The sequence below is a fragment of the Ursus arctos genome, unplaced genomic scaffold (assembly GCF_023065955.2).
Source record: "Ursus arctos isolate Adak ecotype North America unplaced genomic scaffold, UrsArc2.0 scaffold_7, whole genome shotgun sequence".
In the NCBI taxonomy this organism is placed as follows: Eukaryota; Metazoa; Chordata; class Mammalia; order Carnivora; family Ursidae; genus Ursus; species Ursus arctos.
The window spans coordinates 52,562,924-52,587,745 of NW_026623089.1; the positions used below are offsets into that span (position 1 = coordinate 52,562,924).

The 24,822-nt window shown below is 41.4% G+C and overlaps 1 protein-coding gene across 4 annotated transcripts in view; it reads left to right on the forward strand.

Moving 5' to 3' along the window:
* The window catches only part of ASCC1 (activating signal cointegrator 1 complex subunit 1), a 92,932-nt gene extending 68,110 nt beyond the window's left edge, over positions 1-24,822 (forward strand). For 2 of the 4 annotated variants that reach the window (XM_026504422.4, XM_026504425.4), the window contains exons 9-10: positions 2,177-2,262; positions 24,339-24,822. In XM_026504422.4, coding sequence (XP_026360207.1) covers positions 2,177-2,262; positions 24,339-24,455 — 203 coding nt within the window. In that variant the 3' untranslated portion in view covers positions 24,456-24,822. Of the gene's footprint in view, positions 1-2,176; positions 2,263-22,519; positions 22,652-24,338 lie in introns of those variants that run through there. The other 2 variants (XM_057308398.1, XM_057308399.1) reach the window with 2 other exon arrangements.

Here is a 24,822-nt window from a genome sequence, read left to right on the forward strand (position 1 = left end):
CCCACCAGGTGCACATGCACTGCATGCTCCCTTTCTCTCTCTCTAAAATAAATAAATCTTTAAAGTTTCACATCTCCTTTTAACAAGGGACTTGTTTTTAATTTGTGAAATAAACATGGTATTGGGATCTTTGATTAAGAGAATACTTTCTTATTAGAAATTACCAAAATGTAATTCCAGTGGGCTAGCTAATATATATTATGCTCATGGTGTTAGCGGCCTGGACATATTTTACCAATTCTGACTTGGTATCTCCATATCTATATATAATAAAAGAACATTTTCCAGAAGTGGAAATACAGATATTTTTGAGTGTCCATTGGTGGGCAGGAGAGGGCTGATATTTTAGAAAATATTCTGAGGGTTAAATAATTATTAAGGATGCTTTGAATTTTCTATACCTTGGATTCTTCTCTGGTTGAATTTTTACTTGAAAAGGACATAGAATAAGGTGTTTCACTCTTTCTTACCTGTCATCCTTTCCTTTGAAATCCTTTTTCCTGCTATACTTCAAGGATGTCTTTTGGGATAAGCAAGCTAAATTAACACAAGGTCATAGATTTGCTGCATTTCTGTATAGAATGTCTGTAAAGATACCTTTGATTGCAACTGAAAAGGGCTCTTTCATTTGGGGGGGGTCCTTAAATCAGCCCACTTGATGTTGGTTGCAACCCAAATCAATGTTGCTAGCATTTTTGACTACTTAATGTGTGAATTTTTATATATTTTTACATATTTAAAAATGCGCATAGCTTATACAAAATCTTGGGTTTTTAGACTGCTGGGAACCTTTGGAGATCACCTAGTCTTAACCTGTAACTGTGTGAATGAACTGAGGTCTATAGAGGAGATATAATTTGCCTAATAGTATGGCTCATTTTACATACAAACACCCTCCACCCCACATCTTCTTTATCCACTCATCTATAGATGGACACATGGGTTGCTTCCATATCTTGGCTATTGTAAAAAATGTAGCAATAAACATAGGGGTACATATATCTTTTTGAATTAGTGTTTTCATTTTCTTTGAAAATGGAAGTGAAATTACTAGATTGTATGGTATTTCTATTTTACTTTTTTTTGAGGAACCTCCATACTGTTGTTCCAGTTTGCATTCTTACCAACAGTGCATGAGGGTTCCTTTTTCTCTAGGTCTTTGCCAACACGTGTCATTTCTTGTCTTTTTGATGAATGGGTAAAGGAGATGTTTGTGTGTGGGGGGGTGTGTGTGTACATGTATACACATACACAATGGAATACAACTCAGCCATAAAAAAGAATGAACTTTGCCATTTGTGACAACATGGATGGACCGAGAGTGTAATTATGCAAAGTGAAATAAATCAAAGACAAATACCAGATGATTTTACTTATATGTAGAATCTGTACATTTTAAAAAAAGATTATTTGTTAATTTATTATTAGAGAGAGAGTGCACAGAGGGAGAGGTGAGGGAGAAGCAGACTCCCCGCTGAGCAGAGAGCCTGACTTGGGACTCGATCCCAGGACCCCAAGATCGTGACTTGAGCCAAAGGCAGACGCTTAACCGACTGAGCCACCCAGGTGCCCCTTTACTTATATGTAGAATCTAAAAAACAAACAAAAAACAGAAGTAGATTCATAAATACAGAGAGCAAACTGGTGATTGCCAGAGGGGAGGTTGGGGTAGGGTTGGCAAAATAGGTAAAGGGGATTAAGAGGTACAGACTTCCAGTTATAAAATAAATAAGTTACAGAGGTGAAAAGTACAGCATAGGGAATACAGCCAATAATGTTGTAATAACATTGTATGACAGATGGTGTGTGGCAGATGGTGACTACACTTACCATGGTGAGCACTGAGTAATGTATAGAATTGTCAAATCACTGTGTTGTACACCTGAGAGTAATATAACATTGTATGTCAACTGTACTTTAAAAACATATGGTTAATTACATAGGTAACGTACCTTGAGTACTCGGACAGTGTTGAATGAATAAATGTGTACTGAATTGATGACAGAGCTGAGACTGGACGCTGGGCCCCCTGACTCAGACTGATGCTTTTGCCTCCTATTATGCCACGTTCCAGGTAGTACATGAAGATATTGCTAGTTGTACCTATAGGAACCCAAAAGAAAACAAATGTAAATAACCCGTTTCTCTTCTAACATCATCTTTGAAATATTTACAGCTGAAGGCAGGTACAATCTCTACACAGCGGATGGCAAATACATCTTCAAGGAAAGAGAATCATTTGATGGGCGAAACATTTTAAAGGTCAGTATGTAGCAGGGTGGATTGGAAATCCTTTGGCATGTGTCCTAAAATAAGAGAGGAAAACAAGTCGTTCTCCTTTTAACAACAAAGTATATTTTTCTCATGCTTCTCATGAGGATCATTGATTGAAAGGTCTGGCTGAAAAAAAAAATTTTTTTTTAAAGATTTTATTTATTTATTTGATAGATTTAGAGACAGCCAGCGAGAGAGGGAGCACAAGCAGGGGGAGTGGGAGAGGAAGAAGCAGGCTCATAGCGGAGGAGCCTGATGTGGGGCTCGATCCCATAACGCCGGGATCACGCCCTGCCGAAGGCAGACGCTTAATGACTGCGCCACCCAGTCGCCCCTGAAAAAAAAAAATTTTTTTTTAATGTCCTAAAGGAAGAGAAATCTTTTTGAATCCGTTGAGGCTGTGATATCTCTTAGAGTACTTGAAATTGGTGATTTCAGAAACAAGTATCCTGACTACTTGGACTCATAGGAATACGTTGGTTTTAACCTGGTGTTTAGTCTCTATTTTACCTCTGGAGCTCTGAGTTTGCTTTTTTTTTTTAAGTGAAAAAGAATTGTTTGTTTTGTTTTAGTAGACTTTTCTCTTCACCCATAGTCCCTCTCTAAAGTTGCTTTGTAGGGACGCCTGGGTGGCTCAGTTGATTACGTGTCTGCCTTCGGCTCAGGTCATGATCCCAAGGTCCTGGGATCGAGGTCTGTGTCGGGCTCCTTGCTCAGCGGAGAGTCTGCTTCTCCCTCTGCCTGCTGCTCCCCCTGCTTGTGCTCGCTCTCTCTGTCATTCTGATAAATAAATAAAATCTAATAAATAAATAAATAAATAAATAAATAAATAAAGTTGCTTTGTAATCTGTTTTTACTCAGAAATAGCACATGTCCTGAAAAGTAGGTGGTCTCTTTCTGACTGTTGAGCTTTGCTTCCTGAGTGTTAAATTAATTTCTGAAATTTCCATAAAAAGGGTTCTTCAGGATTGCATTTATCTTTCTCCTACAGACCACATTCTGTAATATCCATGATTTATGCCGTCTGTTAGGTTAGCATGTCATTGTGCCTCTGGGCAAACGGATACAGAAGCTGATACAATGGAGAGGTTTTGGAGTCTTCATTTCATTTGTTCTGTAATGGTTTAGGTCATACATTTTCAAGGCCTTACATTTTTTTTGGAGCTGGGAGGAGAGTGTGTGTATATAACTTCAGAATAAGCTTTAGCTTTAAAAATGCTTTTTTTTTTTTTTTAAAGATTTTATTTATTTATTTATTTGACAGAGATAGAGACAGCCAGCTAGAGAGGGAACACAAGCAGGGGGAGTGGGAGAGGAAGAAGCAGGCTCATAGCGGAGGAGCCTGATGTGGGGCTCGATCCCAGAACGCCGGGATAACGCCCTGAGCCGAAGGCAGATGCTTAACCGCTGTGCCACCCAGGCGCCCCTAAAAATGCTTTTTCTTTTTCCTTCCCCACCTCATCCTCCATTGCCTTATCTTGGCACTTTTCTGGCCCCGTTACCTGCATTAATGACATCACTTTAGCAGCTGCAAACTTCTTGCTGCAGAGCCCCACATGGCAGTGACCAGATTCCCTGTTAGGCAGGCATTTAGGCTCCTACGCTGCAGAGCTGGGTCGGTTTCTTCTTTTCCCTGATATCTCTCCTCTTTTTTGAGTACTTCTCTCATTGTCAAAGTAGCTAGGGTGGCTTTGGTTTGAGTGGCAAGCTGCTAATGAATTCAGCTTTACTTTACTGATTTTCCCAGGCCCCAGCTTCAGTGCGATAGGAATCTTTGTCCTCCTCCATCTCATTTCCTGGGGCTTTTCCAATAATAGCGTTAATCACTTTGCTTTGTTGTTGTTAGTTTGATTAAGAAAGAAAGTAGACCGAATGGGGAAAGAAAGCTGTAGGAATGACTGAAGCCAACTTGATTCTTTTGGAATCAGAATTAAAGCTCAAAAGGTATGCCGATGAAAGTCAAGTGTGAGGTGCTGTGCCACCTGTAAGAGGGGGTGATGTCAGAGAGCGTGTGCAGTAACCGCATGAACAGGGTGGGTCTCTCGCCTGATATTTCATTTCTCATTCTGGAAAGCCAGTCTTGCAGTGTGAAGATGTTTTGCCTCGAAGTCTTCCTCACAACCCCAGTAAGGACATGGGTGCAGCTCCCTCTAGTGTTAACAAGGGCTTGCTATGTCAATGGTACCCTTACTGGTTCCTGCCTCAGTTTTAGAGCTGGGCTCAGCCAGCGACTTAGAGACCATTTAATCCACTTTCCCACTTCAGTCTCTAAGGGCACAAGAGCCAGTGTGGTTAAAGCGACTTGCCAAAGGTTATACCGCTAGTTAGTAGCGGGGTCTGAATTAACAAAAAGATTCAAGTCACAGGGTTACCATTGTTTTGCTGCCTCCCATAAAGATGCTCGGCGTTTAGGTAGAGATCATTAGGTATTTGAAGTTGGGCATATCTGTTCGAACTGTGATAAAGTCTGATTAGAAGTCATTTCATAAATGTTGGGCAATGGTGTGTGCCAGTTAGTCTAAAACCGTGGCTAATTAAGAATTAGACTTTGAATTGAATGCAATACTAGCATACCAACCGAAATACTTACTGAGTGTATACCATCTGCCAGGCCATTTGCCCTGCAGATAAAACAGTCATTATGATACAGTTCCTACCTTCCAGGAGCTTCCTGTCTTTGAGGAGTACAGACGGTTAATAGGCAATTACAGTACAAAATGATGGGGGTGAGTTATGAATATGGAAGAGAAGTCCCTTTGAACAAAGTGTTAGTTAGAACAAAGTGTCCTTTGATACGGTGTCCAGTATTTTACTTTTTAATCATTAGCTGCAGAAAATGGAATGTTTCACCTATATTCAGTCAAAGGAATTCACTTTTCTTTGAGAATAAAGGTAAAACGTGGCCTCCAACAATTACCTGTGCCCAAACGCAGAAGAGGTAATAATTATGTTTGTAAAGTAGCTATGGTAGCCCACCTTTTGGAATTACCATGAATGAACGTGCCTTTCTCAGCTAGAACATGAGAACCCACAGGCCCAGAAACCCTTGGGGAGGAAAAGATTCATAAAAACCAATGAATTATATATGTAGTTTTATACCAGATAAAATTATTATGTTTAGAAAGAAAAAAACATCAGTTTCACTAACAAGATAGGAACTGACTTGGAGAAAACCGAAAGGTTAACTGCATTGGTTGTAGGAGCCCAAGCATATGTGTGCAGCATATTAACAGCTGCATAGGTCAAGGATCAGGAATGCTGGTGATGAGAAGCAGCCTTGGAAAAAAATCAACTTCATCTACTATTCGAAGAGAAACAAAACAAGAAAGCAAGTCATTGCTCATTGCTGTAAGAATTTAATAAGTAACAGCCAATTGCTATTCTACTCCATGAAGAGAATCGGTCCTCTTGGCTTGGTGCAATATCATGTGTTCCGGGTGCCTTAATAAGAAAGAGAAAAAGTCTTTAATGACTTTGGGAGGTAGAAGCCACATTTTTCTTTTGTACGGCTCTTTTGAGAGTTGTTGCAGCAGTAATAGACCGGTATTGGGTTATTCCTAGCTTAAATGAGAATTTTCTCTTAAGAAGGACTTTGGAAGAACTGACAACTAAAGAACCACTGTCCTGTGTTTTTTGAACCAGAAAAAGAACATATTTAGTTGTGCTGGGTTGTTAGAGAAGACTGACAGCTCTGAAAGAGAAGGTATGAGTGAAGAAGACCTAGGCCAAGTTCAGAGGGTAGTGTCCCCTCAGAGAGTTTCTATTTCTGATCTAAGACATAGGAGCAAAGATGTTGTTTGTTTATCCATAAGGCAGTGATGAACTTATAATTGGAGAAATCCTGCCCACCCAAAGACACAGTGCCAGAAATAACTGCCCCTTGCAAGTAGGACAGTCAGTCACTGCCAGCTTTGGAGAGAGAAACAGTCTTAATGGCAGTCTGTTCGGGGGGCCTCTGAAATGGCCTTAAGCAGTGGAATCAGTGTTCCAAAACTGTGCTCTCAGCACATTGAACAGGGGCACGGTATTAACTGTTGGAAAGCATAGCTTCTGACTGCAGAGTGAAGAGGAGATATCAGAGCCCTAGCTTGTACTCACCAGAGGAGGGGATGTCGTGCAAATAAAGACACAGTTGATGTATTTGGGAAGGAATAGAAAGAAAGTGCTACAGGTCCAGAATCAAAGGACACCATGAAAGTGCCATTTCTTGAGACACTTAAAACTCCTGGAAAATATAAACCAAGTAAAAAGGAGATGAATTTGTGCCTTTTCCATTTTATATATAGGAATCTTTAAATTTAGAGAAAGAGGAAATTGGTGCTATTAAACCGTATTAAGTTTTTTTAAGATTTATTTATTCATTTTAGAGAGGGGGGAGGGGCAGAGGGAGAGGGAAAGCAGACTCCCCGCTGAGTACAGAACCCCAACATAGGCTCATCCCAGGACCCTGAGATCATGCCCTGAGCTGAAACCCAGAGTCTGATGCTTAACCGACTGAGCTACCCAGGGGCCCCTAAACCGTATTAATTTTTAATACTTTACTTGAAAATATGTTTTAATCTATCTAGCCACATTGAGACTTTCCTTGAAAGCTGTAAATGACAGTAGCTCAAATATTTCATTCATTTTTGCTTTTGTTCTATCTCTTCCCCTTAATATCTTTAAAAAATGACAGGTAGAATAAATAAGTTTAAATGAGATCTTTATTTAATTTGCTTAAGGAAGCTGTTTAAAAATATGTACTGTTTTATCTTTTTTTGTGAAACATATACATAGAAAAGTGCATGATATATACATATACTGTTTAACAAATGATCATGAAGTGAACAGTGTAACTACTCCCAAGGTCAAAAAGTAGAACATATCTCTCGTGTCCCTCCCTGGCCAACTCCAGTTTGTTTGTCCTAAGGTAACAAAGTCACAATTAAATTCTTAAACACGTTCAGTGAAGATGCTTGTTTTGAATGATTACTTTGTTTCAAAGTATTAGAAGAGTATTGAAAAACTGAATTCATTTTTTTCCCTAGAGAAGTGAGATTGAGAACTATATAGTAATTAAAAAAAAAAAAAAGATATTAGGGACACCTGGCTGGTTCAGTCAGTAGAGCATGGGACTCTTGATTTTGGGGTCATGAGTTTGAGCTCCCCCGTTGGGTGTGAAGCCTACTTAAAAAAAGAAACACAGACATTAATGACTACAAAGAGAGACTAGACTAGTGTTTAGAAACTATATTATTTCTTCTCTTTTTTTTTTAGATTTATTTATTTATCTCAGGAAAATGCTCGAGCATGCACACACACGAGTGGGGGAGGGGCAGAGGGAGAGGGAAAGAGAGAGAATCTCCAGCAGACTCCCCTGCTGAGTACGGAGCCTGATGCCGGGCTGGATCTCACCACCGTGAGATCATGACCTGAGCCGAAATCAAGAGTTGGATGCTTAACCGACTGAGCCACCCAGGCACCCCAGAAACTACATTATTTTTAAGGACGAAAAGAAAACATTGTGTCTTTCATTATCCATATCCACTTCAATTTTTAGCCATATTATATATTGTTATTGAAGATTACTTCTTAGTCACATGGCTCTTTAGAATTCTTTTTTTCCCCCCAAAACTCAACTCTTTCAGAAAGGCTTTCTTTGGAAGTCTATCACTAACTGTTCCATCGCACTATTATATCAGGATAAACAATAGCAAATCGAATGTAGAATGCAATTATTGTCTCTCATTACCACAGTAGCTATGGTGTCATTTTTACTACCTGATATTTCTGCGACTTGTAATTGTTTTTGGAACGTGAAATTTTAATGTTTACATAAAATCAGATGTCACTTCCTCTCTAAGCTATTTATTCATATACACTATTTACACTTATTAAATTCCGTTCCCTTGGACATACTAGTATTCCCGTGATAGTTTTTGTCGATAGCATTGAAAGCAGTCACATTATTCTTGATAATCATGTGAAATAGGAAATGTGTTAGAGGAGCAAACATACAACTTTCTGAAGAATTTCACTCATCAAGTTAAGATGTTGTGGAAAAGGTCAGAGAATAAGAGAATCCATTGAAATGACATACACACACACACACACACATACACACATATATATATGTATATATATACATACTCAAACATACATATCTTCAATTAAGGATTGGAAGATAAAGTTAAAATCTCTGGCAAAGGTGAAGACATGGAAAATATGAGGGGAAAATGTGACAAAGAGGATCCTTAAGCTGTGTAAAAATTAACTATTAGGATTCTAAATGGAAAAGAAAAAGATTCTAAAAGGAGAATTACAGGTGAAAAAACAAAAAGATTTTCAAAGGAGAAAGTAGAGCATGAGTTCTTGAACTTGGATGCAGGAGGCTTTAGACTGGGAGTGTCCCCAGGCACCTGGCAGTTGCAAAGAAGAATCCTCTCCAGAAGACAGTTTCATCACCCTCCACCAAATGATATTCCTCCAAGGAACTTTTCCCCCCAAATGGCCAGTACACAAAGATAACTGGGCCTGTGAGGAGACCGCTCCCCATGAGCAAACAGACATCTCAAAATTCAAAGACACGAGATACTGGAGTTATGAGACTTAGGCTGAAAACAGCTATGTTTACTGTGTTCAGAGAAATTAAAAGCCAAGCTTAAAATTTTTTATCAGATAATTGGGAACTGTTACAAAAACAAAGTGACGTAGCAGTTTTAAAAACCAAATAGAAATGCTAGAATGGTAGAATGCAGTCTCTGAAATTAGGAGCTCAGTGGCTGGGTTTAGCAGCAAAGTAGACATAGCTAAAGAGATGGAGTGGGCTGGAAGTTGAGTCAGAAGAAATCATCCAGAACCTTGCATGGATAGAGAGAAAGGTAAAAATTGTAGCTGAGGGGATAAGAGACATGTAGGACAGAGTGAGAAGATCTAACTAACCTGTGTTTGGTCAGAGCCCCAGAGGGAGAGGAGAGAGAGAACAGAGCAGAGCTGATGAAAGACCTCAACTCACTGATAAAGGAGCACAGGAGTCCCCAACAGAAGTTCTGTGAAGCGAGCTTATATTGTACTTTTCTTTCCTACAACTTGTGACTACATCACAGACAACTTAATGAACTACTTGGCCCCCAGCAGTTTTTAAACTGAATTGGGGCACCTGGATGGCTCAGTCGGTTAGCATCTGCCTTCAGCTCAGGTCATGATCTCAGGGTCCTGGGATCGAGTTCCGCATGGGGCTCCTTGCTCAGTGGGGAGTCTGCTTCTCCCTCTGTGATCTTTTTAGCTCTCACTCTCTTTCAAATAAATAAATTAAAATCTTAAAAGATTTTATTTGAGAGAGTGAGTGTGCGCGCATGAGACTGAGAGAGAAGGAGAACACGAGCAGGGGCAGTGGGAGAGGGAGAAGCAGACTCCCCACTGAGCAGGGTCCTGGGGCTCCATCCCAGGACCCTGGGATCATGACTTGAGCCAAAGGCAGACGCTTAACCAACTGAGCTCCCAGGCGCCCCTAAATAATTAAAAATCTTAAAAAAAAATAAACTGAATGGCTGGAATTTGTTGGCAGTACTTACATTACAGAGAACAAAAAACAAAACAGGAAATTCAGCTAAAGAATGTGTTTCTTAAAGTCAATGATAAAAACAAGAAAGAAGGATAAAAGGTATCCAGGAATTCTTTTTACTATTCTTATAACTTTGCTGTAAATCTGAAACTGTCAAAATAAAAATTTCTAAAAGAAGGAAAGACAGACATGCACTTAGGAGGGGGTTAGGACGCTAGCCATTTGTTGCGTATATATGTTTTTTAAATAACTGGCTTCCAGAAGAGTTTATTGAAGTCTTGGCTATGTTTTGTTTCAGTGTTTAAGATAGTTACAGCTTTTATTAATTGTTGATCTTACTGCAAAAATTGGGCCATTTGATTTCAAAGGGTGTAAAAGTTTAAGGAACGACTTTCTGTTTAGAATGTTTCATATTAGAGTAAGCTAGGAAATAGCATCTTTCATTAGAGTGTTTTTTGTTTGAAGAAATGAGAGTTCATTTCTCTAAAAAGCCATTCTTCCTGCTGTCATCCTTTTCAAACTATCCCCTATTTAATTCCTTGAAACCTAGCTCTCACCTCTATTGTTGAACTGAAACAACACTGTAAAAGGTCACCAGTGGCCCCTGTTTGTTTAGTGCCTTGACTCACTTTTATTCTTTCCCAGTAACCACACTGAGAGTATTAAGCCTTTTTCTCCTTCAGATGTTCTCTTCTCTTGGCTTCAGTGGCCATTGGCTCTCCTGGGTTTTTTTCCCTGCCCCTGAATCTACTTTTTTTTTTTTTTAATTCACTGCCTTGTAGGGCTGCTTTTAAGGTTTTGTCCTTATCTCTCTGTTTCTCTTTTACTGCAGTCTTGTTATGTGCAAATTCTACTCATTCTTCAAATACAGATAGTGCCTCTATCTGTATGGGGAAGACCATCCCAGTCGCTGACACTCTTCCCTCCTCTCCTCACCTTGATCGTGCAGAGACCCGTCGTGTGCTCCCCAGTATTTAGCAGTGTTCTTGCACCTAGTGAGCACTCCGCCAGCTTTTCCCGATTGATGGACTAAGACTGTTTTTCACAGTAATCAGATTTTGGAGGAGAAGAAAAAGATTCTCTGTTTGCCAAAGGGGATAGTTGTTAAGCCCATCCTTGAGATTGTAAACTCTTAGAGCAGGGGCCAGCAAACCATAGTCTGAGGGCCTAATACATCCTGCCCCCTGTTTTGCATATGGCCCTCAGACTGTGAATGTTTTTTTATGTTTCTTAATGGTTGGAAAAAAATCAAAAGAAGAGTAATATTTCAGGACGTGTAAAAATCATGTAAAATTCAAATGCCAGCATCCATAAATAAAGTTTTATTGGCACACAGCCACCCTGACTTGGTTGTGCACTGACTGCTTCAGTGCTGCAGGGCCAGCGTTGAGAAGTTGTGACAGACGCCATATGGACACCTCGCCCTTTATGGGAAAAGTTTGCTGACACCTAAGTGGTTAGAGTTTAGTTTAATTTTCTTTTATTTCACCCAAAACAACTTCTTTATGATTAGATATGATGCTCAGATTTAATAGACCCTCAAGATATACTAATTATGTCATAAATAGTTAATAGTCAATCCTATTGAATTTCTGTTTACTTGAGTCTTTTCTAGCAAATGTTTATTTTTAAAGATTTTATTTATTTGAGAGAGTGAGAGCACAAGTGAGAGAGAGAGAACATGAGGAGGGGAGGGGCAGAGGGAGAGGGAGAAGCCGACTCCCCCCTGCAGGGCTCGATCCCAGGACCCATGACCTAAGCCAAAGGAAGACGCTTAATCGACTGAGCCACCCAGGAACCCCTGTTTATTTATTTTTTAATGAGTTTACTAAATTCAAGAAAAAGAGAGCCCCAAATTAAATATACCTATAACTCATAACTCAGAATCCTCTGTTAATAAGTGAAGTTCCTTTTTCAGTTAAATTTGATTGCAACTTTAATACTCCACATAGCAAGATTCAGTTGATATGGATCATAATGAACTTGAATTTACACTTAACCTCCTTTTATTTCAGAATCTATCCAAGAGTAATTTTATGTTTCTCTGTGGTACACAGTCATTAACTTGAAAGATGAACAATGATTTCTTTTGACATTTCATTTATGCCTTATTACAGAATATATTAATAAAAATTATTGAATGAAAAATAAAGAACACTGCTCTTGTAAATAAATTGTGCAAATTTTATAATTAGCATGAATAGCAGAAAGATACAGAGTTTAAGAGCAAACCTGGGACAACACATCTTGCCAAAATACGGCCACTATTATTTTGCTGTTAGTGATAAAATATGGCTCCGCCTCCATTCTTGATGGTTGAAAAACAAAACTCAATGAAAATGGGAGATTTCAGGAAATCATTAGGGGCTTTTTCACATTTTGCTAGTAATAGAAATAACATACTGTATATGAGGAGACATAAACTACGTCTGCCAGGTGGTTGGGCAGTTTTTTCAAGCATCGGAGATAAAAGTGCAGTTTGAAATGCTTCATTCTGGTTTTATAGGGTCCTATTTTAGGCTGTTGGGTCGGGCTGGGAGCCAGGGGAAAGATTCATATCTAAGCAGTATTTTACCAAACTTTTCCTCTGCTTTTATGTGTCACTTTGCCTGGAAAGCAAAGTCTTAAAACACTAATGAGGGCAACCAAAGACATGACTGTCAGTGAGGTGAAACCATCGTTAAAATGAAACTAGAAAACGAGCACTTGGCTGATTTTTGATAGAGCCAACATCCATTCTAGAATGATGCTCTTTCTCTGGCCTGTTGCTGTCTGTTCGTACATGACGGGGGTTTTTTTTTTCCCGTTCACTCTCTTTTGAATTTATGTTTATTGGTTATTCATCTTTGCGGTGGTACTGGAATACTTGTATGTGTTGTCTTGGCTGAGGCAGGGGATGATGGGTTTGGAAGGGTCTAACCTGCACAGTGACAAGGTAGAGGCCATGGTTTGGCAAAGATGGTGACAATAGAAAATAAGTATTTCCTTGAATATCTGCTGTGTATAAAACACTAAGCTAGACTCTTGGTGTATTTGGGGTGGGGAGAGAATAAATGCTCTGATGTCTTTGGTCACAGGATTACATTCCTGTGAACTCTGAACAGAGTGCCTGTTACTGTTGTGGGAAATAGTCATCTCTCCTGTGTAGTCATTTCTAGGGATCCAGTCATATCATTTGGGATACGGTTCACGAATGAAGTGAGTTGAGTTATGGCTCATTTGGGGTCCATTGTGTTTTTTTTAAATTGCGGTAAAATATACATAAGATTTCCCATTTTAACCAATTTTAAGTGTATAATTCAGTGTCTTTAAGTGCAGTTCACATTGTTGTGCAACCATCGCCAGCGTCCATCTCCAGAACTTTCTTATCATCCCAAATTGAAAATCGACACCCATTAAACAGTGACTGCTCATTCTCTCCTCCCCTCAGCCCCTGGCACCCTTCAGTCTGCTTTCTGGCTTTATGAATCTGACTGCTGTAGGTATCTCATATAAGTGGAATCATACAGTATTTTGTCCTTTTGTTTCTGGCTTATTTCAGCTACGTGTTTTCAAGGTTCATCAATGTTGTAGCATGCATCAGGATTTTGTTTCTTTTTAAGACTGAATAATAGCCCATTGTGTATATATACTCCATTGTGTGTTTTTAGCTACAGTGTAGACAAACCAGTAGCCGAATATAAATCTGTATCCAGAGATGCTAACGGGGCACTGTCTTCTTTAAAGCAGCCTGTTGTTGAGAGACCAGACCAAATGGAACCAAGTTCGATTGGGTGGCGTGGTGCCAACGATGTCTAAGTGTTATTAGAGGACACTGCTGTGAAGAGATCAAAGAAACAAGAGTGAAATCCACTATGCCAGGAAACTTATTAAGTTGATGACTAATTAAGAAACAATGTCCTCTTTCCTCTATCCCAGTGATGAAACAATTTTACAATTCATGCTGAAATGCAAGCATTATTATGACAAATTAAAAGTGAAAACACAGGGTATAAGTCAACCAGAACACCAATTCAAAGTTTACTCCCTCAGTTGTAGGTTAAAACATCGATACCACTTTCTTAAACTGTAGGGGTCTTGTTCTTGTAATTCCTCAGGTGTGGTGGGGGGATGAAATCGTATCCCACTTCCAAGCCGTTTTGCCTATTTGACGTACAGCCCTTTGCAGAGGGGAGGGAGGCCATCTGAACTGGATTATAGACAACCAGGTGCGTGTCTTGAGTAATGCTGCAGTGGTGCTACTGGGGCAGGTTCCCTGGGGTTCTGACAGAGGACGCAGTATCTCCTGTCTCCCTCTCTAATAAGATGACTTCGTTGAAAATCCAAGGTCCCATGCGTTCCCCTCTCTCCCCTCTTCCAGGGAGCCGTCACCACCCCAGCTATTATTTGGACAATTGTTACTTCTATGTACGGGTACTCCTGCCATTGTCAGATGTTGTTGAGGGGCATCTGGTTTGCTCTTTAACTTCTGGATGCTGTTCTCATGGTAGAAAAGTGGGAATGGAGCTGGGCCGAGCCTGATGGCCTTGTTTTCTCTCCTCTCACTTTGTTCTCTTTCTGAATTTGCTGCTTGGCACAGTAGTCAGCCCCTTTATGCCCAGCCTCCCTCAGGCCACGTGCCTGGAGACTGCCAGGCCAGGAAGAAGCCGTCTCTGCTCCTGTCCCCAGTGCTCCCTTTCAGCGGTTTCTTTCTGCTGACTTGCACTTCCTGTCTGATACATAATACAAGATCAAACATCTTCTGTTGCATGTGTGTGAGGGACAGTTATGAATAATACTGGAAGGAAGATGACCAGACTGAAAATAAAAGAGTGGTGACCTATTTGAATGAGCATGAAGAGGCCTTCCGAGGGAAAGGACTTATCTACAGAAACATTACCTAGATTCATCCTGAAAGGACATTTACGGGGGGGGGGGGGAGGGGGGGCATGGAAGGGTCTCTGCTAGCCCGGAACCACTAGGGGCAGTTTTGCCCTGCTGACGCAGTACTATCCATGCCCCGAGGCAAGGCGAGGGGAGGCGAGGCTTTCACTGGAACCCACCCCTGACTCGAATTCTACCTGCTGCTTCGGAATGGGGCACGGCAAGCTGTTGTGTGCCGAGGTTAGGTCTAGGCTCAGCGGCCATGTCAGCTTGGCTTCTTCCCCCTTCCTTCCTCCTACCTCCCCCTCCCACATTTTTTCTTGCTGCTTTTTGTAATTAAACGGCTCTGCAGGGAGGGGAAGTCCCTTGGCGTTTTGAGTATTGAGGTGCTCAGCAGAACTGCCTGGCATCCTGTTTGTGTATAGCTGTTTTAATTCACTCTCTAATAGGTCATTTGGCCTTACCAGCGGAGTCTTAAACTAAACTCGATAATCCTTATGTCAGCAGTGAGGCTCAGGCCGCACATCTGAAAGTGCAACGCTGAGTGGTTATTTGAGGGAGGTGTTGAAGCCTTTATTCCCTGGCTCTGTTCATCTGGCTTCTGCCTGGTGCCTCCTTAGGTCGTGCCGTGAGCATTCTTTCTGCTCACGGCAGCTAAGACAGGCGGGTGGTTTGGGAGAGCAGAGTGAATGAAGGACTTCCATGTTCACGTCCCCATTCCGTGTAAGGAGCCTCATACTGTTCATGTGCCGTTTCAGTCACTGGAGACGGGACCTGTGCCCCGGGGACAGGCCAGCCTTTGGTACTCCTTTAATGGAGACGCTGAGGAGTTGAAGAGTGGCAGCTGGTCCACTGGTTTCCTGCCTTCTTGCTACTTTCCTGATGCAGGCAACTGATGACGTCAGGAGCCACTCCTCCCACAGTCTGGCCTTCACCTTGCTCCTTGGATGTACAGTGCTCCAGGCCTTTCTGGAAGTACATTGTGTCCTCTTTTTATTGGCTATTATTAGCTATTGGCTCTCTTGCCACTTGATCACTGCAACTTGAGGTTTCAGATTAAAAGTGGCATCTTGGGCAGAGTTAGGGCTGTATTTGGAGATAATTCTAGGAGAGTAAGTACCTGCCAGCCACATTGTCTTTTATTCTGAAATAGGTATTCCTATTCCAGTCTTTCTTTATTCTGAAGGCAATGTTCCTATGCCAGTCTTTAAAAATACTATAGCCCTGTGAGACCAGATGATGACTGCAGAGACTCAAAGCTGTCAGAGTTCCTGTTAAACCTTTTCCTTTTTTTCTTTAAAGGAAACTTGCTTTTTGGTTCCTCTAATGATGCATTATGGTTATAGGCCATAAGTGATGATTATAATCAGAGCTCAAAATTCCATCTTATAATTTATCTTGCTGCAGCACAGCACGTCCTTGTAAAGCATCGGCTCTGTTTAAAGATGGAGAGATTGGGGGAAAGAGTGGCTCTGTGGTCATCAACAGGAAAGCATTAAAGTCTCATTTGCCCTAAGAACCATCTTGACCTCTCTTTCAATAGAAAAGAAGTTTCTGTCTCTGGTTTTCAGGGGAAGTTGTGTGTGTTTTGTGTATGTGTAGAGGAACATGGCTTAGTATGAATAGGCTCAATTGTGTTCTTTTGTGATCTTTAGAAAGAATACATATGAGTACAGTCTTTATGAATATCTTAAAAGGAGATGGGAGACTTTTTTGACCCCTGGATGTGTTGGATCTCCATTTTCCTTCTTGTCTTCATATCTCCTACATTTACTGTCTTCAGAAGTGATGTCCCACGTAGCCAGAAGAAGCGTGCAAGGTACAGAAAGACTTGAGAATTTGAATTGCACGGTATCTTTGCAGAAATTCCGAATCATTTTTTTTAGGTTAGGGGGATTTTAACAAAACTTTGAAACAGGGGCGCCTGGATGGCACAGCGGTTAAGCGTCTGCCTTCGGCTCAGGGCGTGATCCCGGCATTATGGGATCGAGCCCCACATCAGGCTCTTCTGCTATGAGCCTGCTTCTTCCTCTCCCACTCCCCCTGCTTGTGTTCCCTCTCTCGCTGGCTGTCTCTATCTCTGTCAAATAAATAAATAAATAAAATCTTTAAAAAAAAAAAAACTTTGAAACAAAACTTATTTGTGGAAAAACCCCTTATTTGTGATCCTAATTCTAAGTGAGATTAGTACTGTGACACATGTAGAGCTGTGATACTGTTCAGGTCTTTTATCATTTTAGTCTGTTGTCCATTACTTTCTGTCTATGACCGAAAGTCTTCATCTTGCGCGTGGAGGCCAATTTCATGAAGAACACTTCTGAAATATACTGTTATTTGTTTTGTTGCTTTTCAGTTAGGATCTTCCAAGGGCTGTGATGATAGCTTTTCACATTATTAGTTTCTCATTCCAGGCCACAGAACCCAGTCTTTGTGGATTGATTGCATACACGTGGCCTGCCGCTCTTGGCGTTCTTTGGCACAGATTTGTTATTCAAATTGTGATGCACATAACACACCACCTTGTGGATGTGGCCTTCTACCGGCCTGTGTTCTGGGCCTGGGCCTGGCATCTCTTAAATTTGCATCCCAATATTAGTGGTCCTAGCCTGCCTGGTTCTTTTCTTTTAAATAATAAAGCTCAGCTCTGGTGTGCATCACAGCAATTTTTTGAAGGGTTAATGAGCTTTCTGAGATACTTTTAGATCCTTAGAGGAAAGGTGTTATTTAACCACAGCAAGGCTTCATGCTGGGAATGCTTTTCTACAGAGCTCTGCGTGCTTGTCAGACTCTGTTCCATTCATCCTCATCCCTGGTAGGGAGGTAGGGGGGTAAGCATTGTTATTAAGTACAAAATAGTGTTATTTACTGTTACTTTTATCTGTAACCTGGGGAGTAATTGTAAGAAACAGAACTTGGTAAAACAGCTTATGGAAGAAAAACACTGGGAAAACCTCAAAGTGTCATGCACTTGATATTCCTGTTTCTTCTACTTTGGGTCTCAAAAGTCTGCGTGCCGCACATGAAAACAATAGGGAGCATCCCTTCCTCTGGAGAAATGGGACCCAGTATGTCCTTCTAAATACTTGCATTAATTGAACACCAGTATTTATTTCCAGTTGTACTACTTTATGTTCTGAGGGTTAGTTTAACTCAAATATACCGGGAATGATTATACATTTCACAGGACTTAGATACTTGGGGTCTTTATTTTGGAGTTTGAAACGAATTTCCTCTCGGTGAAATCAGAGGAAACTGCCGTGTTGGATGGCAAAGAGCTCACTGAGCCCTCCCATTCCAAAAATTAGATTTCTATAAAGGAGAGATCTTTTGAGAGAGGGCCACCCCGTTGTCTAAGAAGAAAGAGAGCAAGCCTCATTTGGGAAGCCGCATGGGCAGAGACCCCCAGCAGGTTTGTCACTATACTGTTGAGGACTGACCATTCATTCCGTTTCCTGGCTTGAGGTCACAGGTACAAGAAGGCTCCTCTTCACCCTCTTTCCCACCTATGCCTGAGATTGTTAGTCTCATCTTTGCAGCCTAGTTACACGTGGAGTTATTTCTGGTCGTTGGTGGTTGTGTCACAGGGCCTGGGAGGAAGAAGTAGAAGGTCTGAAATGAATGCAAGGAAAAATGACCACAGTTAGCCCTGAAATCTCACTGTTTGTTTTCTTTCAGTGTATACCATGACATCGCTAGAAATCAATAATTCCCTCTGTGTTCTCTGTAGGAAACAAACACGAACAAACTAAGAAATGATAGGCTTCACAGATCATGTGAACAGGGGACAGCAGGATGGTTGGATTTTATCTGGTACATCTCTGTCAGGGAAGCCTTGGTTTTGACCCGTAAAAAAGACAAATTTCAACTGAGTAAATTTAAAGATTTGCTTGACTTAGATGATTCCTGAATCTGGCAGCATTCTGTCTTAGCAGATAGAAAGGAGCTCAAAGGAGCTGTGCCAAATGAAAGGCTTTTATAGGAAGAATGGGGGTAGAAAAAGGAAGTTTCCAGCAAGAAGTGGTTTGTTTCAGGTAAGGTCACCTTCCTTTAGGGGAGGGCAGGTGTCTCTCAGGCAGATGAGCTCACCATTGCTGACCAGGGAATTCCAGACCGGTGAAAGGTCACATTCCTGGGAGAGGCTGAAAATCCAATTAGGTTAGATATTAAGTCTTGGTTTGCTGATGTGGGGCTTAGCACAGGTGACTCCATTTGGGGCCTGTTTTTATTTTTATTTTTAACAGACCCAAACCTTTCATTTTGATGGTTCACATTTCTCCCTTTACTTGGTGAAAGGGAAAGTTTATTCTGTTTTCTAAAGATACTGTGAGTATTCAATAAAGGACAGCAGCTCTGTGCACAACAGTTTTCAAACGTCATATTTATACTTTTTTTTATAAAAGATTTTATTTATTTGAAAGAGAGATAGCAAGAGAGAGCACGAGCAGGGAGGGGAAGGAGAAGCAGTTTCCCTGCAAGCAGGGAGCCCGACTTGTGTCTCGATCCGAGGATCCTGAGATCATGACCTGAGCCAAAGGCAGACAGTTAACCGACTGAGCCACCCAGGTGCCCCTCAAACATCATATTTGTACTTACTTAGATTTTAAATTTTTTCTTTTTCTTTTTTTTTTTTTTTAAGATTTTATTTATTTATTTGACAGAGAGAGACAGCGAGAGAAGGAACACAAGCAGGGGGGATGTGAGAGGGAGAAGCAGACTTCCCACCAAGCAGGGAGCCCAAGGCGGGGCTCATCCCAGGACCCTGGGATCGTGACCTGAGCCGAAGGCAGGCTTTTAACGGCTGGGCCACCCAGGCGCCCCTAGATTTTAAATTTTCTTTTAAAATTTTCCAAATTGGTACTTACTCCTTGCAGGTAGTATCCCAAATATTTGACGTTTTCAATCCTAATTTTATTTCCTTATCAAATATTTGCAGTTTTGTGTAGCTGTTCATTGTTATGTTCCTTCACAGCAGGCTTTTTAAAAAATGCTGGCTTCCAGCAGAACAGGGCTGTGTGTGTGTGTGTGTGTGTGTGTGAGAGAGAGAGAGAGAGAGAGAGAGAGAGAGAGAGAGAAATGCTTTCAGAAAGAAAATGGTTTAGGTTTCAAAATACCCAAAGGATTTGTTGTAAAACAACAGTGAGGAGAAAAAACTCAGCATGATTTAAATACCTTGACAGGATTCTTTTTTAATTTAAATTTTTCCCAAACAATAGACCTCTTTGCTCTTCATGAACTACTTTACTCTAGAGAGAGCAACCAAGTTTCTTTTTTCTTTTTATACTTGAAGCTTTTCCCTCTTTCCCCTTTCAGGTACCTAATTTAAATGGAGCCCCTCATGCTCATTTTCATCCAGGATTCAAGTAAAATTCTTCCAGCTGAACTAGAGCCATCCGATTCTTATACCAGGTTCCAGATAAGAGGTGGCAGGCAAAGTAGGAGTTGTTGCTGCCTTCTAAACTTCAGGTTCAGCTGTAAAATGGGAATTAAGAATTAGTATCTGCTGCTTAGGGTTTTGAAGATGCAGTCAGATAGTCACGTGGAGCCCACAGCGTAATGCCTGGCACACATGCCCAATAAGTTGGCAACAATCTTTATTTTATTAGCGTTGCTGTCAGTACTTAGGTATGTATTGCTCACTCTGCTCTTTTAATATACATTTAATACTACTGGCATTAGTAGCTGTGTTAAAAATCTCCTGTTACAATACATTTGAGTTTGCAAAAATTTAAGTCGACCTGGTAAAAACCATGCTAAGCAAAGTCAAATGACAAACGGGGCGGGCGCTGTATTGGAATTCATAACGTAGACAAAGGGTTCATTTCCTAATATATAAAGTACTACTACTCAATAAAAAAACGAACAGTCGTAAGGCTTTTTATAGTGATATTTTCCCATTTAACTGTGCTACAGATTTCATGTCGTGAGTACATATACTCAGAACAAAACAGGAAAATCCTAGGTTGGAGGGGGGTTGGGACACATCTAGCCAAAGAAGTGTCCATGAGAGTGTGAACAGACCTGACATTTTTGTTTGTTTTTCCCCATAAAGTAGCTCCCTCTCAGAAATGTTCTGTCACTGTCAGCGGTACCCTCATATTTACCCTGTCACCCATGATTTTCTCATCTTCTTTTCCTGGTTCCCCCACACCCAGAAAGTCACAGAGTCTTTTCTGAATTTCATTCAGAGTAGTTCACATCTGCTCCAGTCTTTCCAGGCCTGCAACTACTATTTTAGTCAAAAAGACACTCAATATCTGACTGAACTACTGCCCTGGTTTCCCTTACTTTCCCTCGGTCCCTCCTCCTGATGCCACAGTATACCACATCCCGTTCAGGTTCCCTAGAACAGGGTTTTCATGTTGGGCCACCACCCTGCTCAGAAGCCTGCATTCATTCCCTACCATCTAGAATGGAGTCCGACTTCTGAACCCGGTCCTCGGGAGGTTTGTGTGATTCACTGTCCTTATGTCTCTAGCTTTACTTGGTCTTTCTCACTATGACTCTTTAGGGACCCTCTAAACACCTAACCTGGTCTGCTTGGCTGGCCCACCGTGCCCAGTTCTGCCTTCACGTGGCCTCGCTCAGCTCCCGTCTTCTCCATCCCGATGGCTGTCCTAGGTGCCCAGCCTTCGGCACCCATTGTTTTCTTGCCTCGATGCATGTACTGGTTGTCTGGACGTCCCCTCTCACGTTTCACCTTTGCCACCTATGTTGTTTTAGGTAAACTTTTTCACTGAAGTAGAACATAATCCAGAGGTGCACAGATCACAGAGTAAATCAGTAACTTTTCACAAGGTGAACACACCCATGTCCTCGAAGTTCCTCACTTCTGATTCGTACCGTATCTCCCTAACTAGATGGTAAGCACTTGAGAGACAGAACCACATCGTATGCCGTTGCATGAAAACGCATCACATCAGGTGCTCAGTGACATTCCAGATCAGGAATTTGAGCTAAGAAAGGGGTCTAGGCTTTGACAAATAAGAAACACAAAGAAATTTAAAGAAGTATATGAAATTTCCATTGCTAACTACAAATTCTTTCTTAACAACTAGTTACAGTTGAGATATGATTAGAGGTAATGTAATTTTGATGAGTCCTGTTCAAGGGTTTCAAGGTGATGACTTGTAGGTAAGACCTTTAAATCCAGTCTGAACAAGGCAATGTCATAGCTTTCTCTTTTCAGATAAGGTACACAGACTTGTACAACATTAGTTTTTGTTGACATTCTCTCCAGCAAATATTTATTGATCATACACAGTCTATTAGGTACGGTTCCAGCATACAGTGGTATTCAGCTATGAATAACATAAAAGATCCTTCCTCTATAGAGCTTATATTTTAATGAGTCACTAGAAATAATTGATAGAACTAAAGGAAAGGCTTAAGACTAAAGATACATAACAAGGCCTAAAGAATACAAAAACGGTGAAGAATTGTTACGAAATCTTCGTTGACATACAGAGAGAATAAGAGCACGGAGATAGGAAGGGCTAAAGGAAGATCAGCTCTGCACTCGGGACTTCTGGGTAAGAAAGCCATTTGTGACATTATCAAAGGTATGAAAGAAGATGGCAACTCAGAAAGGTAAACTAAGTCTAGGGTTAAGGAGAGCAGAGAGATGTCAAAAGCATCATAGGAAATACTTCATTTTCAGCAGCGCTTTACAGTTTACAAGGAAGGGACTTGGGCTTGTTCATCCTACCGGATCTTGGCCACTCTGGTCGTGTACAGTGGGCAGTATCCCGCACGCGCTGTCACGCCACTCCCGTGTGCGGGCGTGAGTGTAGACTGACTTCAGTCTACTGACTGTATTTACTATTTACTTTACACCTGAAGCATGAGGAGCTCCCTGGCAGGTCGTGCCATCCGGAGGTTATCAACAGAAGGCTAAGTGAAGTCAGAGGCCGATCACCTGCCAGCTCCGAGCCGTGGCTCCAGCGCTGGGAAACCTAGGCACAGGGAGTGGAAGGTAGAGGACCCCTCGGCTGCTAATCCTGAAAAAGTAACTTGTTGAAAGTACTATGAGTTCTCTTTTAGTTTTGTTTTGTCTTGTCCTTTATTGCCCCTTTGGTTATATCTTTTTTGTACCTAGAAGGCTTCAGTTTGCAAAGCTATAAGTCTGCCAGTCATGTTGACATGGCTTTCACTTCAAATTAAGGTTCAGCAAAGGGATTAGCAGATAACCGTGTCGGGCTGTATTTCTTTACACAAAAGGGTGGATATGGTTTGAATAGGCTGCCGAAGCCAGGAAGAGAAGTTAATTGTGTAAATCAATGAGGCAAGAGCTGATCACCTTTCTGAAAGACAAGACCATGCAGCATACAACCTCTAAATAGATCTTTGGGGTCAAGTTGATGTCAGGTGGAAGAATCAATATTTACTGAGCTTTATAAAGTTAGCCTTAATGAACCCCAGGCATTTTGCTAGGCTGCTAATTGCAGGAAGAGGAAAGGCGACAGTGACTGAAGTCCATGGCTATGGAGCTTGTATAAAAATAAGTGCAGAGACAGTCACTTGCTCATGTGCAAAGGGCCCACCCTAGGTTCTACCCAGGCATTTGTTGGGTATGTGTGTGGAAGGGCTGGCTTTCTTGGGATTTTACTGACATTTTAAGAAATGGCAACTCTTGCATCCTAACAGAAGAAGGTGAGCCCTTTACACTTGGACACCGTTATCTAAGCAGTTAATTTTCTGAGATGAGTTCTTTATTTTTTTTTTTTTAAAGATTTTATTTATTTATTTGTCAGAGAGAGAACACAAACAGGGGGAGTGGCTGGCAGAGGGAGAAGCAGGCTCCCCAGTGAGCAAGGAGCCCGATGCCGGAGTCGATCCCAGGACTCGGGGATCATGACCTGAGCTGAAGGCAGATGCTTAACCCGCTGAGCCACCCAGACGCCCATCTGAGATGAGTTCTGATGTCATTTTTGGATTCTGCCTTATAAACGTGCTAATCACGAGGGCAGGTCCCTCTCAGAATATAGCTCATCCCTTCCTCTGACACACTTGAAAGCTTTTAAAGTAAAGAATTGTAGTAAAGTGCGTTTACTTTAGGATGCTGGCTTCCATCCAAATTGAGTAAAAGGTTTTTGATAAATATTATCATTTGCACGTGTGATATCATCCAGTGGAGGGCTGTTTGGTAGGCCTCACGGGGTTGGCAGAATCACTGGTGGCTTAGGAGCCTTATCTTCTATTTATTTTAGTGGGTGCTTCTACCGAATGTTGTTCACTAGGTAGAGGAGTGTCCTGTGTCACATTTTATGATGGTCCTGTGGAGTCAGGAACTGGACGTCATCAAGCAGCTTCGTTAGGTGCTGTGAGTCAGAGTGTGGCCCCGGGATGTTTGTTACAAGTTCTCGGTCATGTGCGGTTAGTAGATAAATTTTGGAACTGACTTTTCAGCCCTCTTTCCTTAGTGTCGTCTATCAGAGGAGGCTTTAAAATTCACCAGAGAGAAGAGCTTCTGTTCTCTTCTCACTCCCACTCCCATCCCTTCTCTCCAGGATTGTTTTTCAGAATAAATACTGAAAGGAAAAAGCATGAGAAAGGTTTGTTGGGATTGTCGTAGTGTTTTTGCAAGAGAATCTGATGCTTGCTATTTTTATCTGTAATTTTCTTTGAATATTCATCCTGGGTTTGCGTTCTTTCTTTTCAGCTGTTTGAGAACTTCTGCTTCGGTACCCTGAAGCTCAATTCAATTCACATCTCTCAGAGGTTCACCGTAGACAGCTTTGGGAACTACGCCTCCTGTGGGCAAGTTGACTTCTCCTGAGGTGGATCTTGGGAAGCGCTAGAGGTTGGAGTCCTCCCAAGGTGCCAAGGGAAAGCATCTTCGTTTGAGTTACTGAAGAGGGATGTCGAAATTCGGATGGTGACTTTCTTGGGTGGTTCCCCACACAAACCAGGGTCTCTAATGGTTGTCCACAGTCCTCAAACTGTCAGCCAAGGTGGTTGGGGGCACAGGGTGGTTCTGTAACCCTTGGCTTGTTCATCTTTCGCAGTGTCTACCTCTTTCTTTCTGAAGTTCTTGTCTGGAAATGTACGTCTCAAGCCCCACCGGAGCTGAGATTCACGTTGTTTCTTACACACCTACTGATTATGCTCCAGCCATTAAACTCTTTCATGTTAATACTTTAAAA